The 19,379-nt window shown below is 37.4% G+C and overlaps 1 protein-coding gene and 1 long non-coding RNA gene across 2 annotated transcripts in view; both read right to left on the reverse strand.

Moving 5' to 3' along the window:
- Positions 1-4,444: 4,444 nt before the first annotated feature.
- Positions 4,445-6,290, reverse strand: LOC116735329 (uncharacterized). The gene is made up of 2 exons (XR_004342367.1): positions 5,983-6,290; positions 4,445-4,832 (listed from the first exon to the last, which is right to left on the reverse strand). It is a non-coding gene; the product is annotated as an uncharacterized LOC116735329 (long non-coding RNA).
- A 1,144-nt stretch (positions 6,291-7,434) lies between these two features.
- The window catches only part of lasp1 (LIM and SH3 protein 1), a 35,814-nt gene continuing 23,869 nt past the window's right edge, over positions 7,435-19,379 (reverse strand). Inside the window, exons 4-7 of the mRNA XM_032587131.1 lie at positions 16,866-16,973; positions 12,723-12,798; positions 11,387-11,490; positions 7,435-9,989 (exon numbers count right to left, since the gene is read on the reverse strand). Coding sequence (XP_032443022.1) covers positions 9,816-9,989; positions 11,387-11,490; positions 12,723-12,798; positions 16,866-16,973 — 462 coding nt within the window. The 3' untranslated portion in view covers positions 7,435-9,815. The remainder of the gene's footprint in view (positions 9,990-11,386; positions 11,491-12,722; positions 12,799-16,865; positions 16,974-19,379) is intronic.

Below are 19,379 nucleotides of genomic sequence, written 5' to 3' on the forward strand. Positions count from 1 at the left end.
GAGCCAGAGCGAGTGAATGGGCGCAGGGTTGCCAGATCCGACTGACAGTTTTCAGCCCAAATAACATAAAACCTGCCCAACTCCAAAAAAAAACAAAAACAAAAAGAAAACCTGGCCAAATCTCAACCTCTGATGAAAATCATGTTGATATCACCTGACTCCTGGATTCAAACTTAACTTGTGACATTTTTGGTTGGGCTTTATTATATTCTGACCAAAACCAGATAATATGACTCTTTTAACACACCAGCTACGTTTCCATTACGAATGTGCAAAAAACTTTGCTATTCTGCTAATGTAGGAAAAACACAGTTTTGTAGTTGTAATGTTTCCCTTAAATAAGAAATTCAATTAAAATCCACAAGAAAACCTTCTACACCATTCCCTTCTACCACTTCCTGTCGTCTTCTTCGTCTTTTCCGCCAGTAGTAACAGCCGGTTGTTGATCACGTGGCTCCTGATGTGGGGGGGGAGAATGTTTTTTTTCCCCCACATCAGGAGAATGTGGGGAAAATTCCACATTCTCGAAATGCGAAAAACAAAACAGTTTTTCGCAGTTTTGTGAAAAACACTTATTTTGAAGCAGCCGAAAAACCACCTCATCCTATCGCAAAAACATGAGTTCTTTTTTCTTCAAAGCTGCAGTGTTTCCATCCATCCATCCATCTTCTGTTCACCCTTTCTCCCCAATGGGGTCGGGAGGGTTGCCGGTGTCTATCTCCAGCTACGTTCCGGGCGAGAGGCGGGGTTCACCCTGGACAGGTCGCCAGTCTGTCGCAGGGCAACACAGAGACATACAGGACAAACAAACATGCACACACACACTCACACTCCCTAGGGAGAATTTAGAGAAACCAATTGACCTGACCGGAAGCCGGAGTACCCGGAGAGAACCCACACATGCACAGGGAGAACATGCGAACTCCATGCAGAAAGACCCTGGCCGGGAATCGAACCCAGGACCTTCTTGCTGCAAGGTAACAGTGCTACCAACTGCGCCACTGTGCAGCCCCTGCCGTGTTTCCATTAAGCTAATTTATTTTTGTAATTCCAGATAGTGAGACTTGTGTTTTTTGTGGCAATATGTCATTTTAAATCTTGATGTTGCACTCGGATTTCTGTTTTACAACATTCTACATACTTGATTAACCTATGACTTATCATTGATGATGTCACTTTGGGTAGATAATGGAGATTTCAAAACAAATTACTAAGATAACTGCGAGGACAATGTATATTTTATTAAATGTTTTGTGCTTTTCTGCCACACAAAGAATTTTCATAAGAAACCTTTATATAAACCCCCTAAAGGTTGTAAAAACAACACACCCAAAGCTTTTTTTTCCCCAGCCAAACATGTCCAAACGCAGCCCAAATTGGCGGAAATTCGCCCAACCTGGCAACACAGGATGGGAGCGAAGGAAGCGGGCGGAGGGTTGGGATTGGCCGCCATGAGATCACATGACCCCTTGGCAAAGGGAGCAAGGGACCCTGTACCAGCTGTCCAGCTCATGCTTCTCAGCAAACCTCTGTTGCCATTGGCAACAGCTGCCGTACGCAACTCGCCCACCACAGATCCCCGCACGAAGCCATTGGCTGGCAGGAAACTGCGGCGCCGCCTCTTATTGTGCGGGGCGCTTGTTGGGACGTGTAGTTCAATCTTTGCTTTCCAGGAAGGAACATTTGTTTCTCCCTCATTGCATGAATCTGAAACGCGTCAAGGTGAAACCGGTCAAGATCCGAGAAAAAGACGAGATGGTTGCCACAACAAACGGAGACGTCGAGGCCCGGGCATTCTGGTCCGACAGGAAGAAGACATCCTCTGCCGTTTCCCTCTCAGCCCACATATGGGGAGACTCCCACAGCTGAAGGCCACCGCTGCAGAGCCGACCCCGCCCTGCATTTCTAGTGTTTCATTGTCAACTTTTCTTCATTTGCATTTTCTCTGACCTTATGACAGGGTCATTGTTAAAAAAGGAGGGGTAAATTTCCGCCAAGAAAATCTCAGAAATGTTGAGATTTATCCATAAAATTTTCTGGGGGGTGGGGGAAAAACGTGGAAATTTCTGAGTTTCAAAAATTCAAAAATGTGCGAGAAAAAAAACTCTGAAACGTTTAAATTAATCTTGTAGAAATTTCTGAATAATAAATGTTTGACTTTTGAAATTCAAACGATTTCCAAAATTTTAAAGTTTTTTCTGACTTTTCAAACTCAAAACTTTGGTTTTGCTAGAACATTTCTGAGATTAATCCAAACATTTCAGGTTTTTAACTTTTCAAGCTCAGAAATTTTCTTTCTTTTATAGAAATTTTTTTTTTCTTGAAGATGTTGGACTTTTTAAGCTCAGATTTGTTTTTCTAGAAACGTCTGAGTTTCTTCCAGCAAAATTTTTACTTTTCAAACCCAGAAATTTCCTTGTTTTTTTCTAGAAAATTTCTCAAAATGAATCTCAAATTCTCAATTTTATAAGCCCAGAGATGTCCTTGTTTTTTCTAAAAATGTGAGTTTTTTTCTTGCAAATTCTTTGACTCTTCAAGCTCAGAAATTTGAAGCTCTGCATCCTGCAATCATAGGATGAATTGCAATATATGTATCATCCCGTCCAATTCCTGGTTCTTAAAATGCTTACGAATTTTTGTTTTATCCAAAGTTAAACAATGACGTAATTTGTCTGTCATATCATTAGAAATCAAATTTTTGTCATCCGGTGATTATTTTGCACATTTTCCAACAATCCAGGAAATGAATGTAACCATTAGAGCCAACTAAATGTTCTCAGAAGCATGAGGAATGTTGCCAGAAGTTTTAAAATAGCTTGGAATATTTTCCTTTTTAAGTTATGATAAACACATGAGAAATGCCACTTGTCACAGAGTATAGTCAAAGTATGACTACTGGAGAAAACTGAGGTTGGCTGTGATATAATCTGATGCAACCAATCAAAGATCTTCCTGTTTCCTACGATCAAGACTTTTTTATCTCCCAAATCTTTTTCTCCCTGCTAGCATACAGTTAGCTTCCTTCATTTGACCCTATTAATGTGCTTGAAGTTTGATGACTGGATATCTGTGTCTTTGCTCTTAGCTAGAACAGTAGGTGTATTGTCAGAGACGGAGATTATGTTATCAGCAAAGGAATTTGGATTATTTACCATAGCGTTCCTGTCTCCATACATGTGGGAAATCTTTAGAAGAATGGTTGGGGAATAGAAATAAAGTTTGAACTTTTTGAAAAATGTGCTGGTTAAATTGCCTTGTCGAATTTATAAGGTTTTATATCATTAAAACATTTAGCTGATTAGCAAGACTGAAACAATTAATCTGATTATTCATGATTAGTCGATTACTAAAATAATTATCAACTAATCTAGTTATCAAATATACATTAACCAGAGTATACAGATTCAATGAAAAGCCATCAGCTGAAAGAGCAACACCCTCAGACCAATAATTAAACCAAAAATGTAAAAAAAAATAAATATACGTCGCATTTAAGATAAAAAACTTTCTGTTTCTGTTCATTTTCTTCTCCAAACCAACATAAACAGAAGGCATAGTCTTAGCTTCAGTTACGCACACCTGTCTAAACCATTTTTGCCAAAGGATTATTTAGAATTAACGGCGGACATTATCGCCCCCTGGTGAATACTTATGGTATAGCACTCAGCCATGGGGCACTCGCCATGTTTGTTCCCAGTTTTCACTGATCGATGAGTTTGGCACAAGGCAAACACAAAAAACAAATAAAGACAAAAATAAAAAGGAAAAAACCAAGGAATTAATTTTAAAATTTCAAAATTGAACAAGATAACAGAAGTACTAGTCTTCTTTCGGGCCCTTTTGAATGCTGTATAGTAGAATAGCACCACCTGCAGGACGATAAATGACAGACAGTCCATAAGCAAATGGACACTCCCAAAGCTTTGTCAGAAAGCTCTTGTGGTTAGAAGCATTAAAACTGAATGGGATATTACACTAAAACAAAGAGAAATCTTGTTTTCCATAACACTTACTGATTTAGTTTCAATGGTGGCAAATCGTACTGAGTCCAGCTTGTTATGTGGAACTACATTTATCAAAAATACTGAAAAAAGGACAGTGAACATGACATCACTATGGTTTGAGATCATTTATGTGTGGATTTGCCTTTTGTCCAACAAAAGACTGCTACAAAAAAAAAAACAATCAAAAAAGAAACTCATGATTGTTTAGGGTAAACTTAATTGATTTCTCAACAAAAGCCAGAAAAGTCAGGTAACTGATATTAAATACAAATAAAATGATGTGAAAAGCTTATGTTAATGTCAGAAATTTGGAGTTTTAACTTTTAGTATAACATTTGCTAATGCTAATTAAAATTAGCTAAGTAGCTCTGTCTAATGCTACTTAGCATTAGCTAGTGCTGAACTCAATTTTACCTTAAAATTAATCAATAAAGAGGCAATTTATTGTATTTAAATCATCTTTAATTAACACCACGTGAAATATATCTTAGCTGATTATCAGTGCATCTGTAAACACATCATGAATACCAATAAACAAGGATTTTTCTGCCAGATGGAACAAAAGCAATAAATAAGCAATTTTTGACGCAGCATAATGAGTGATCTGTTGCTAATATTAATAAAGGAGCAGGAAAGAAAACATCCTGAATTCATATTGATGGATTAACGGGAATAATGTTGTTGTAGGAGATGAGGTGAGGCCACAAATGTTGAAAAAATAATAATACTAGACAGAAAGGTGTTGTCCATTTGTCTCCCTCTGGGTTTCCCATGTTCCATCTGAGAGCTGAGAGGGGAAACATCATGACCTGCATGATTTCCTTCAGTCTGAAAAACACAAAAGAGATAAAGCTTGATGTGAAAAAAGAAAGCATCGAGGTTTGTCATAGGATACGTAGAATTGAGTTAAAAACAATAGAAAAATTAAAATATTTTGTTTAAATAACAAACATGAATATAAGCCAGTTTTTTGTCTCCTGAAGCCAAAAATGTAGAATTTAAATTGAGTTATCTTTTTTCATGTTTAAAATCATAAAACTCTTTTTCTTTTTATTTCCAGAAAGCCTTTCTTTCTTAAAGTAATGAAAAGATGACCTTTAAAATTAGATTATATCACAACATTAAAAAACACATTTAATACATAAATGTGGGCTTAAAGTATGTTTAATACCTGTTTAAAGTTTTCTAAAGGCACTTTTAATCTGACAAATTAACTTAATCTGAATTGCAGATATTGAAAAAAGATGTAAAAATTAGCTAGAAAAACTCAATAATTGTGAGATTAATGTCAGAAATCTTCTAGAAAAATTTCAGAGATTTCAAAATCAATCTAAGATATTTCCTAAAAAGAAAACTTGGAAATTTCTGATTTTAAAAAGTCAAAGAAATTGAACTTCTGGAAAATTTCTGAATTTGAAAAGTCAAAATTTTTCGAATTTAGAAACAGAAGTTTTGAATTTCAGAAATCCTAGAAAATTTTGGACTTTTCAATCTCAGAAATTTACTTGATATATTTTAGAAAATATTTGAGATTTTTTTTGTGTGTGTGGAGGAAATTTACTTTATTTTTTCTATTTACTACAGTCCTAATACAGCGTCGTACTTTAAACCTAAATCTGCCATGTGCATGAATGGATTTGGGATTAACTCTAAAGACACAAACTACTAGTATCTAGTAAAATCAGTGATTTAAGGTGTAATCAGTAATTAATATGAGTAAATATTGGCCTATTCTTTTGATTTTCAGGAAGCTCTGATCAATATTATGTATCAATAACATTAAAACATGAAGTCAAATAAAAGCAACTGTTCAATATAAGAGACATTTCTGAGCAGCTGCTTCAGCCTTTTGAGAAATTTATTGCGGAATAACTTTATTTTTAAATATCTATGTTAGTATTTAAGTGATTTAGGCCTTCTACATCATGCATGCCATTTGTTACGCCTTCTTTTTTAAACAAGCTAAGCAGCAACTTACCTTTGTGCATGGCGGTAAGCAGGGATGCAGGAAGGACAAAACTCCGCCTCCGTTCCGCGGATCGTCTCATCACAGCATGTAGATGATGTAGGAGAGGAAGACGAGACCCATGACGGCGAAAAACATCAACAACAGGATGTCCACCATGGTGGAAGAGCTGGGGGATGGAGAGAGAAGATGCGAGAACACGCAGTTGCAACGCCTGAGAAAGGAATCGGAGAAGATCGGAACACTTCGGGTGGGACTCGGGAAAAAGACCACGCCCACTTCCTAGACAAAGAGAAGCGTTGATTTTTCTTCCGTGGATCAAAGTCCGGCTCCTTGTTTTTAATATTTATTTAACATATGAACAAATGCCCTGCGACAGACTGGCGACCTGTCCAGGGTGACCCCGCCTCTCGCCCGGAACGTTAGCTGGAGAGGCACCGGAACCGGAACCGGCACCGGCACCTCCCGAACCCACTAGGGACAAGGGTGTTAGAAAATGGATGGATGGATGTATATGAACAAATGCTTGAAAGTTTGATAAAACGTTAATAAAATAAAAAAAATTTGTGAATATTTACAGCACTAGTTGCTGAGAATTCAGAAAAAAAACTTTTTGATTAAAATAATGTTTTCGACTTATATTTAATGTGTTAAACACATTAAATATAATTCTTTCTGATATATTTTTTTAGCAGCAAATATGAAATACTTTTCTACAATAATGACAAAATAAGCAATAACCTTTAACAACAAGCCATTATTATAGTTATATTTAATACTAATGGGAAGCCAAAATGAACTGACTTGGATTTGGGTTTTCAATTCAGTTTGTTTTGAACGCATGAGTTTTTTTTCGGTGTGGCCTCATCTTGGACATTTCTGTAAAAAGATAAATTGGTCATTAAATTTTGTCAGTATTTAATTAAATGATTGTTTAAACTATAATTACATAAAAACAAAAACATAAGTAAAATACAGAAGTTGCCTTTTCCCTCTGACTGTAGGTGCAAGCAGGCAAAACATCCCAGTGATGTTATGTGCATGAAAAAAACGAGCCTAAGATAAAAAAATTAATAACTGCTAATGCAGATTTTATCTGCTTAATCAGAATAATAAATCAAGTAATCGATTACTAAAATAATCGTTAGCTGTAGTCACATTTGTAACATTTGCAGCTCTACGTGGGTTTTATTTGGCTGTTCTGAGAGCAAAATGTCTCTTTAGGCAGTAAAGTTTGCGAATCCTTCATGTAGAATGTTTTCTGCAAAATTAAATTCATAACTCACAAAAAGCTTCAGATTCATATTTTATGGGGGAAACTAATTATAACTGAAATAAATCCATTACAAAATAAAAAGAGTTGCTCTGATCAGATGAGACCAAATTTAGTCCGTTGGCCTACACGCAAATTGCAAAAAGATTGTTTTTAGGAGATTGAAAGCTGTGATGAGGCACAAACAGGAGTCTGAGAAAAAAAATGACATTTTATTGAATCTGCAGAATCATAAGTACAATTTGAAGTGCTGTAACAGGGCAACAGGAGATGATATCAGGTCCTTAATCCGAGTATTTTGACTTTTCAATACACACGTGTATGACAATATGCATGAGATATCCTCTTTTTTCCATTTAATAACAAAATCATACCAAAAACAAAAAACAGTTTAATATGGAATGCACAAAACTTGTCCAGGGTGCTAAACCTGCAACTGTGGATATAAACATTATTTCACTCTGAGAAGTCTACAGTATATAACCAGTATGATGGACGAAGGCTGAAGGAAAGAGGCTCTGCAGCAGGAAAGGAGGAAAAAGATACAAAGTGGGAGGAGCGGCGTACGGATCAGTAGTGAAGTCAGGGTGCAGGAGAGGCATTTAGCTCAACTTGCCCTGCACCACAAGCTGGGAGGAAGAGAGCGTCTGTCCCCCGTCAAAATCCCAAATGCTTCCATCATAACACTTTGCAAATCCAGCCTGAGCCACATTCAAACAACCCCGTCATCTAAACAGACAGTCGCACCCTGGGGACAAAACCAGCTGGACTCGATGTAATCAGCTGAGAAATGGAGACATAACTGAGCAACTATTACGCCTGAAATCATGTCCTCCATTTTTTCTTCAGTTGAGGAGAATTTGAGTTCAATCACATGATCTATAAACACGGTGAAGATGATGTTTTTATCTGATCCAGTGCTCGTTTTTCATCAGAAACGTCATGTCGCAGATTTGTGAGATCTCGAAAGATGTTCGTCACTAACTAACTTTTCCATGAGTCGACTTCTAAAATCAAATTACTGCCCCACATTTGCAAAAAAATATATATATAAACCATCTTCTCCTACAGGCAAGCCACTTCCCACAGCACTTTATGATGCATATACATTTATACAATGTCATCTAGCTACGTAATGAAATCGTTGATGTCAACAAAGCTGAACAAGTTTGACCCCTGACCCCTTCGCTCCTGCCCCACTCTGATCGCTCGAATCTGTGACGCTCACAGTGCATCATGGGCAAGAAAAGGGGAAGCCCGATGTAAGCGAACATCTTTCTGTTAAAGTTTGAGTGTGAAAGGCTCAAAATTGAGCTCATAAACAGAAAACCTTAATTATTTCATTCGCAGGCAGAAGATTTAAAAAAAAGTTTAGGATCGACCCGCAAGATAGAGCTGAAAAAGAACATTTAATCAAAAATATCACCACTCCAACACCTGATCCAATATCATGATAAACTCTTATTGTTTTGGGTCCCAAAACCAATTCTTTACTTTATTTAAACACACCGACCGTTTCAAGTTAAAAAAAATAAAAAATAAGACGAGCAAAAGAAGAACAGCAATGAGATAAACAACATTTAACACAGCAAAGGATTTTTCTCACATTAAATAGAAATAAATGACTGGAATGTTTTACACAAACAGTGGAGAAAAAAAAAATAAAATTAAGAGAATCACAATACAAAGTTGTGCTTGGCCCTCACTTTTATAAAACCATTTCTTTATTAGTGATTATTCTAATATCAGGGGAAGTTTTTTTCTTCTTCTTCTTCTAACAGATAAATACGTGGAGCTCCAAAAACAAGAATAAGGGCGTATGCACAGTATAATCGCACTAAGTTGAGGTGGATTTGAGAGGTTTTGTTCCCTAACTTGTCCCTGATCCCTCCTGTGTGTGTGAGCAGCAGGAGGGGCTTTTCAGTTAGAACCAATGTTCCAGTTTCACAGCAAACCTGATACGTTTAGGGTCCATCTACGGTAAAACCTCTCTGTTCTGCGAGGCTGATTGGTGCCACAGAGCTTGAAGTTAAAGGAATGTAGACAAGTCAAAAAATAAAATAAAATAAAAGGAAAAAATATTCAAGCTTATACCTGACAGACTGAGATAAAACACTGTTTCCAGTCTGGCAAAGATTGAGCTCCATAATTAAGACGAAAACTTGTTTTTACAGGATATTTGGAGTTTGACTGACTGCTGGGAATTTTATTTTGCATTTCTTTCTGTATTTAAGCTGGTTAGGATTGGTAAGTGATGTCGCTGTGTGACCTGATGTTTTTCTGTAAGTGACGAGTTTATCTCAATGTGAGCGGACAGAGAGGAAGCAGGGACTTCGGCACAGACGGACAGACGTGAAGCAGGCTGGCGGACAGTGAGAGCAGAGCAGGGATGCAGAGCGGAGGAGGGTAAAGGTCGCAGGACAGGTTTTTTTTTTTTTTTAAGGAACCAGAGTAAAATTAAGATAAAGCGGTGTTAAGATGAGATGGCACTGGGCATTTCCTTTCCTTCTTTCCCTCCCTCCTTTTCTTTCTTTCTCTCCTCTCTTTTACTTTACTTCTTCCCCCCGGTCATTCAACATTGATCCACGTAGTTGGAGGGCAGCATGCCCTGCTGGCCGGTGCGCTCCACGCGGCCGTACATCCAGCCTTCATCTATCTGCTGCACATCTACGATTATGTCTCCGTCCATAAAAGACACCTCGTCGTCATCGGCAGCATTGTAGTCGTACACTGCTCTGTATCGCTTCTGCAGGCAAAAAAAATAAAAATAAAATAAAAGTCAGTTTGTCGGGGAAGAAAATGTTCTTCATACGAAATTTGCAAATATGCCTGCAGCAGTCTTTTACAGGAGAGATTCAAATATGAAATGCTCACTTCCATAGAAATTAATAATAATAAAAAAAAACATTTATTAGTTGTAGAGTTATGACAGCATTGTCTTAAAATGTGTCAAAAGATTAAAAAGTATAAAACAAACTAATTATAATCAAGTTTTCCATCAGGAAACTGGATAGTCGCATTCTTTTTTTATTTTTTATTAGAAAAGATGGTGTCAAACAGAAAACGTACTAGTTTTCACCCTGTCAGGTAAAAATTTGTTTGCAAAAGGGGAAAAAACAGCCTTCACAAGCTAATTGTGCAAGAAGGACGAATAACAACCAGAATTCTGCAGCATCGTTTAACGTAAAGGATGACACAAACGGAGATCTCATATTTCACGCCAATCTCTAGCAAAAAAAAAAAGCAATACTTCCACTGTCTACAAAATATGTAGACCAACTTTCTTAACTGAAAACAAACTGATAAAAGATTTCAAATAAAAAAATAAAGCAGATTTTTAAAAAACTTGTAACAGTAGTTCAGGCTGCGCCAGAGACTCCTTTCACATCTCAACAAGATTCACAAAAGATTTATTTTGCTTAATCTATAAAGAACTGAAGTAGAGCTAAAAATGATTAATCAATAGTTAATTAGTTGAAATAATTCTCAACCAATTTAGTAAGTGATTAATTGTTAACTGCAATATGCAGACTTTAAAAAAAAAGAACATTTTCTGATAATGACAACTTACTCAGGGCTGTAATCTGTACAAAAACCTTCATCTATAAATATTTTCTACCAAGAACTCATCTAGTCGCAGTTTTAGCTTCAACTGGTTCATACTTTGAAATAAATATTTTCTAAAAATCTCTTACTTAGCCCCTTTCGCTATCCAATTAATTAATCAGAGAATAATCACCAGATCAGCCCCATACTGAGCATTGATGCTCAGTCAAGCACTCAGCTTTTCGCATATTGATGTTAAAAGTACTTTTTAGCTGCAGATGCATCCTTTGCTACAAATAATCATTAAAAGAATGCTTATTTCATTTTTATCAATACAATTTTAGTTTCCTTAAAAAAAGAAATTTAGTTATTTGTTTATTTTCATTTTTTAATGTACTTCTACTTTTGCATAAAAAGGTTTAAATGGTAAAATGAAAAAAAAAAAAAATCAGCAGAAAAAGCCAATTTTTATACAATTAATTGTCAGGATAACCGATTAATCGTCAGGATTACTGATAGATTAACTGATTAAAATAATCAGTTGCAGACCAAAGCAGAAATAAAACATTTTTAAATGAAATGCGCTAGTGCTCTCACCCCAGAACTGGGAGGAGGAGCAGCAGCAGCCGCCTGGCGCACTGGTTCAGGAGTAGGCTCATAGTGGTGGTAGTTCTGGGAGGCTGCAGGCTGCTGGTAAGATCCTGATAAAAAAGGAGAAGAAGAAAGGTAAAGGAGGGCACATTAATGAGCTGCAAGCTAATTCCTGAGAGCTAAATCTGAAGCACAGCACCTGCTGGGAGCTGTGCAGGAATCTCCTGCGGTAGGAGGCTATAAATGTGCACATTCAAAGAAAAATACCTTCTAAATGTCTTATAGTTTGGATGTAGTGCTTCTTTTAGAGAATAATGGAGTGAAAAAAAAAAAAGACAGCAAGTCAAGGCAACCTGTTAACTTCCCTGTTGCTCAAACAATACATCTCTGTTTGAATTTGCAAATCAAGCATGTAAAATAAACCAGCCGTCTGACTCATCGTGCTGGATCTTTTCCACTAAGCTGCTGCATTTCTTTCTTTTGCGTTCCCTTGCAGTAAATTAGCAAATGCACCCTGGTCTGTTTTGCATACAGTCATAGCGATAACAAATGCCAATTTAAAATTGCACACATGTTCACCTTTAAAAAGCCTCTGGAAATGAGTATTTACATTCTTAAGTCTTTGGTGCAGAAACTGGTTGAAAATCAATCTATTAACTGCGTGTTCTTGTTTGTTTGTGTAAGGTGGAGATGGGATTGTGCATGAAAACGAACCTTCATTAACCATTTAGACTACCAACATGAAAAAGACACAATCAAAACTGTTTCCCTTCTTACAGACAAATTCTGTTTATGTCTGAGACATGACTGCCCTGTTTTGCTTTTTGCACATACGTTTGTGCCACATTTGAAGATCTGACACTTCAGATATATCACAAATATTAATGTACACAGAAAAACGTTATAAAAATCTTATATTGCAGCAGAAAGACTTTCAGTATTCAAGTTGCTGCATGAATGAACGAGTACATTATTGTGTGGGAAATGCAAAAAATTTAACACAGAAGAAAGATTTATTTTCTGCCAGATCCCTTAGGGGGTTCCACAAATGAGTGATTGTGTCAGTATTTTTCATGTTTATTGTCCCAAAGTTTCTAACTGAACACTTGAGCAATAAGAGTAAATGTTTAAACAATTTAAAGTGGTACTCTGATTGCCGTCCGGATTGTGAAACGACTGCAGCAACGCAGTTATTTATAGCTGGGCGATGAACAAGTTGCAACAAAAACCCCTGAACGGGAGAAGTGAGTGAATCCATCAAAAAAAAAGAAAGCAGTAAATTACTCTGAAGCGGTACTTCTGACTACTTGTCTGATTATGTGTTGAGTTGCAGAATAAATACCTTGGTTGGGGGTGCTAGGCTGATATGGAGCATCTGCTCCAGTCTTCATCTTCTCAAAATCCTCATGGTATTTGATCTGAAATACACAAACGGTGAGTCAGATCACATCAGGCATGGAATATGCACCGTCAAATTCAATCTTGCATGGAGTTTTTTCCCCCTGCACAGCCTGTCAGTTCATTTTCCAGCCACCAGAGGGCTCCCACTTCCTGTGTTTTAGTTTCTCCCTCTGCTGATAGGTGGGGTGCGCTACGTGCTGCCAAGGCTGGGGAAGCAGCTTGACGCTTAGAGGAAATGACATCTCCACAGCCGGAAGTATTGCGAGGTCAGAGTTGCACGACAACCCACACACATCATGAAGCAGAAGCACGTCAAAAAAAAAAAAAAAAAAGAAAAGGTAGAAATTTAAAAATTCAGGGTGAGAAAATAAGATTAAGTATGAGAAAACTAAAGATACACAAAGAACACATGTCACTGCACAAGCCGCTACATGTGCAGTGACATGTAGCGGCTTACAAAACTCACAAATTTCAATGGATTTAATTGCAACTATATTCAGAAAACCAACATCTAGTGGAGCATGAGAGTAAAATGCAAGAATGAAGAGTTTTCATCATCTCTTATCTCATTACGTCTTTTTTACAGATAAGACTTAATGTGGCAAGCAGCTTTGTGCACCTGAGATAATTTTTATGTAGATTGATCACGTTTCAAGACTCAATTGGATTATTTAATTAAACAAGGGGTGTTCAAAGTGCAGCCTGGGGGTCATTTGTGGCCCTTGGACTGAGCTTTTGTGTCCCAACCCCAATAAGAACGATGCAAATTCGGTTATTAAACTTTTTATTTTAAATCAGGGTAAAAATAATTACAGATATGGTTTTTGTGCAATGGAAAATGTTAAGTATTTGTCTGTTAATAACCAAACTTTGATAATAAGTACATCCACGTCTATCCTGAGACTTTTACTGAGAAGTCGACTTTTCTGCACCCAAATCAACTTTAATTTACTTTATTAAACTTGGCTAACTATAGCAAGCATTTTGAAAGAAAGTGACCAAATACATTTATCGAACTGGGCATAAAAGAATTTGAAAATTACATCCCTTTCTTATAACACAGAAAATGTGCAACATTCTAGTCAAGTGTGGGTGTATGATGAAAAAAATCTGTCTACTTTATTTGCTGGATCTTATCTGTTTTTTATTTTCTTGGCCTGGAAGTAGTTTTCACCTGATGATTTTGGCCCAAACCGTTTGGACACTCCTGATCTAAAGCTCCGTTTTGGAGGTTTTCCAGCCTCCATTACGGTTTTCTTCCAGGGTTGCCTTTTTATTTATCTCTGGCTAAACTCACAACTCTCACCAAATTTTATTTCCATGTGAAATAACAACATTTGCAAAGTCTTTTGTGTGGCTTCAAGCAGAACTTCTCCTCTATAAACATCAGTACCTGTCCCATTGATTAAGCCTGTCACCATAATCAATTAATCACATGCCAAATTAAAACAAAATGGATCATTTCCATTAGCATAATTGCTTTTCTTGTATCTCTCTCTTTACCAGTGATTGGATGACAAAAGCTTTCAGTCTGGTCTCAACTAGTCCCTTTTTTAAGGGAATTGTATATTTTTTTTAAGGGAAATTTTGTTCACAGAGCATTTTATTTGTCGTTTCTGTTGCGTTATTCATTTATTTTGAATAGTTAAAATGTCTTCCAGTGTCAGTGTTCAATTTTTGTTAGGAATTAAAGTGTATCTGTCTTTCTGACGGTGTACTTGCATTATTATGCCATTACTATTACATTAAAATGGCAGCAAAACAATAATATTTATTGCAGTGAATTCTGGGAGAATTTATTGTCAGAGCTGCAGTTTCCAAGCTTCGGAGCTACTGCCTCGCAGAGCAGCCCTCTCCTGCAATCCCCACTCAGCTCCTTCAGACTAGCCAGAAGCAATTAGCAAACACCTGGTTGAACTGCACATCAGCAGGGCTTATCATATGAGCTACTTCTCAGTGCAACGTTGGTAAAAACGTTGTTAAAAAATTAATGGAGGAACGATGTGGTGACTTCCTGAAGACAGAGTTTCAGATTTTTTAAAGAAACAAAAATCCAATTTCAGGGTGCTTTATCAGGAAGTAAATTTCATTTTAAATTGTATTTGATACATATGGCACTTTTAACAACTGAAGTTAACATAGTTGATTATGCTATAAAATGACACATAATACTGCCCCTTTAAATAACTCTGCCCTTGCCCAGGTTGCTAGGCAGGAATTCACGCACACGATTATATTTAAGTGCTTCAGTGTAAAAGGCAGTCGAATAAAAATACACAAGAGTAGTTTGTGATTAAGGGTTAAGAAAAAAAGAAGAAAATGAGCAACTTTTTGTTGATTTATCACTCAAAATCCCAATGAAAATGCATTGAAGTTTGTTTGCAGCATTCTAGAATGCATTAATACTTCTGCAAGTCAATAACTGATTAATATTGGCAACCTCTGCTTTGCATGATAAAAACACACTAGAGTGATGACACTAGGGCTGAATAACCCACCCCTCTTATTAGCAGGCTGGTAACAGGCCGACTCACAGTGTCTGGGTCAAGATTCAAACGCCCCCATCTCAAAGGGCCCACTGTGCTGCCGGCGTGGCAGCGAGTAACTCACAGACTGGATGGGATGACAGTGTTTGTCCAAGAACAGTGAAGCTAGTGAGCGAGACAACACAGTCGCTGTTCTTGAGAGCAATATGCTAAGAGAGTGTGTGAGGGAGATTATTTTAGCTTATTTTGAGGGAGCAGGTTGAACTGATAGAGTCTGTGTGGATTTAATGTGATAAGTAAAACTCCTCAGATATATAGTTCCCCGTTTTCGCTGTTTAACAACAACTGAAGATGTGTTTTATGGAGGAAAGGAGAGAAACAAAAAAAACGCAAAACAGCAGGAAAGTGTAGCTCTTCCTTAATGATCGGCTGCAAATGACGGACTGATTGAAAGCAGATGTCTGATCAGTTTTAACTAAAAGCACTTCACTCAGAAAACCATCAGTGTTTCTGTTAAACAGATGTGGCTTGTGTGTGTACATCCATATATACATGTAATATATATGTGCATCGTTCCCACCCGTAAACACTTCCTTGATCTCAGACGAGCAGGATCTTTCATTGCATGAAAGCAGCAATTACCCATCACCCTCAACACTAATTATGTCATTAGTGAGGCCAGTGCAGAGCCGGTTGTGTGTAATGATGTGTTTTGTGTGCGGGTCTGTTTCACATGAAAATAAAGGCCTTTGTGGAGGATTTTGAGGAGAGAGTGGGGAAAGGAAGTCAACATTTGACGCATTTCCAGTCTTATTTTCACACAAAAATGGTAAATCAACAGTTATAGTGGAAGAAAAGAGATGACAGAAGGTACAACTTATGAAAAAGTTTAAATTCTCATCTCTTGAAGCAGTTTTGAAAGTACTAGAGTGCAATAGGTTCGTATCCATTTCTGGTTCAATATTTGCAGATTTTTCTGTGAAACTTGATTAAATTATTTGCAGAAAATGTGTCTTGTTGCTGTCTTTCTTTTGCAGAGCATATATAAAATATGCTGAAATACTTGATATGCTACTGGTTCGCGTTTGCGAACTACCCAATTGAGGAGCATCATTTGTTTTCCTTAGTGTTGATTGGCTGAGCAGAAATAACACTATAGATATTAGCTTTTGAGGTAGTGCTAAAATGGCTTCTACTGTGAATGCATCTGGTGTTAAAACATGTAAAATAAGCAAAATTAAGGATTTTTAGAGGATCTATCAAGTATTCACTGATTTCTCGAGGGTCCACTGTAAATAAAATCTTGAAAAACAACAATAAATGTCTGCTTCTGCAATTTCTTCTGATGACTCACAGAAATATAACACCTAACAAGCCTAATTTGACGGAAGTGTTACCCTGAGGTTAATAAAATAGACCAACAAGCTCATTTTAGCTCAGTTTGTATGTACTAGTTATCAACCGCAAATTGAATCTTCTATTTTGCATAAGAGAAACAAAATTAACCAGTTCATTGCACATTGTCTTCAAACAAGTATAAAACTGTTTTCTCAAGTTGATAGCGATTTGTGTTAGTGGTCCTTGCTGTCAACACTTACATTGCTGATCTGGTCCTGCGTTTTCTTAATTCTCTGCAGCTCTGGCGTGTCGGCGACCACGCTGAAACCTTTGCCTTTATTCTTCTCAAAGTCCTCCTTGTAGTGAACCTGCGCGACAAGATGTCAGAAAGGAGGAAACGATTAAAAATCAGCAAGTGTGGAACATACGTTTGGGGGGGGAAATTGCTACAAATGGATGCTTGTGAGTCAACAAATACAGAGCAGATTATAATTTATGGATGCTTTGACCTAGATTCTTTCAGCATAAGAAATTTCCAACAGAAAGCAGATAGTTGGGATTAGCTTCCACCTCATAACCACTTGGTTCCAGTGTTTGTAATGGGTCAGTTCTGGGTTATATTGTGCTAATAAAAGACCCTTATAGATGCAGGAAAAATGTTCACCGGCTGGATTTATTACAGCTTCACACTATTAGAAAACAGCAACAAGTTAAAATGTTACAAAGTGTAACACTTGGCAAAATGTATAAACTAGCAGGTGTTTACAAGGAACAAAGCAAACTATTCAAATTGCTTAGCAGAACAAATATTACAAAATGTTTCGCCAAATTAAAACACAAAATCCCATCATCTTTGGGTTATGTGGGTGGCAGACATTTTTTAAGCCCAACAGAGATTTTCCTAAGATTTCAAGTCCAGGACTTGTTCTGAAACAAAACCTTAGTTGCCTTGGAGATATTTCAGCTGGTGCGGTTCGCTTTCACATTGCACTGTGAGAAACATCTTTGAAAAATCTGTTCCCCTCCTAGCCTGTGGAGGCGCTGCACCACGAACCACTGCGGGAAAAACTGAAGAGGAAGACATGAGCACAACTTCCTTCTTCATGAAATGTAAATTAAAATGGAGTAGACGTCACATTTTAGCGGTTGTAGGATTTCTTTTTTGTCTTTAGTAAAACACAACAATCATTTCTCCAGCATTTGTTTTGATTGCATTTACCCAGAATTCCCTGTGCCGTCATCCACTTCCTGCAATTGGAGCAGCATGTATTAATTTTAATTAACTAAACTGTCCTTGTGTAATTTCCTTAAAACACACATTCCTTAATAAATGTGAATTATGGCAATAAACCTAATTTGCAGTGGGTTTTGAGTAATTTTAGATAAATTGAAATACTTACATATTTGCTAAACTAACACATTGCTCTATATTTTGTCTTTATTCTACATGTATCCATTTTTATGTATACCCTGTGTTTTTGTTCATTCTCTTATCTAAATGGTTATTTTGTAGATCAATACCTTTGTTTGTTAGTCTGTATTGTTTGTTTTGTATGCACTAACTGGTGTTTAAAAAAACAAACAAACAAAAACGCCCCACATTGTTACTATTATAGTTTGACATTACAGTAAACGTGCTCATGACATTTCTATTAAACCAGGAAGTCGTGCTGCTAAAACAACCGCAATTTATGTTCGATATAAAAAGCAGATAAGTCAGCTGTGTGTGCTTCATGTGTGCAATCAGAACAAGGTGGGTCCTGCGTGTATCGCTCAGTTTTTCTGTGATGACGTCAACTTCCTGTTTGCTTAGGAGTGTAGGCCTTCCATACAGGACATGTTGGCAACCATATATGGTCAAAACGAGAGGTAGTGAGTGACAAACGGAGTTTGAGTGAGCATTTCCAACCCCACCCACCCGTTTCTGACCCTGAGGGCAAAGGAGGAAATGTCCAGCCAATGCAACTCAACCAGTAAGGCAAACTGTTACCCAGGAGTTTTCTCTGACTGCCTCAAAACGGAGAGCTCCAGCTGAAGATGAAACAGGAAGGCATTACAAGGTGTTATTTTTGAAGCACCCAGTCTCGGTCTAACCTCCCTGCATGAGATGACTGCAGTTTGCAACCAGGAAACAAATACCTACCCCCCTCTCAGATGTCTAAATAATGTTTGACACGGCCTAATAGACTGCTGACCAATCCTCCTTTAATCTTTTGACGCCTTGTGACGAGATGACACGGCTGTGATTCACACATAATCTGAGCGCGTACATGATTCAGCGCGATACACCCATGCTTCAGTCAGTCTTCTGTGACGTCCGGAACCACGAAAAACCACGGGAATATAACTAGAGCAGAAATTCAAACCCTGAAAAAGGGACACATTAGGAAGAAAGCGGTCTTGACTCACTCTCGTTTAATTTCCCAAATCCATCTCCTTTGTCTTTTAGGGTCAACACCCCTGCTCGCTCTGCGCCAATCGCATTTTTGCTTTCTTTCCCCACCCACGACTTTTCCTCATTCATTCATTCATTCATTCATATTTTAAAGCTTTAACAGCATCAGAATCTCCTCCTAGATATCTAAAGCTTTTATTTCATCCTTCCTCCTTCCATTTGCATTCCTGCAGCATTCTCTTTCTTGGGATTTTGCTTTTATCTCCTCCTTTAACCTGCACACCTCCTTTTTTTGCTTCGTTCATCGCTTCTTCGATTCATTCAGCCTGCTTTCTTCATTTCTCTCTTTCTGTGCCCTTTTTCTTTCAGTTTTTTCCCC

Source organism: Xiphophorus hellerii, chromosome 16 (assembly GCF_003331165.1).
Source record: "Xiphophorus hellerii strain 12219 chromosome 16, Xiphophorus_hellerii-4.1, whole genome shotgun sequence".
In the NCBI taxonomy this organism is placed as follows: domain Eukaryota; kingdom Metazoa; phylum Chordata; class Actinopteri; order Cyprinodontiformes; family Poeciliidae; genus Xiphophorus; species Xiphophorus hellerii.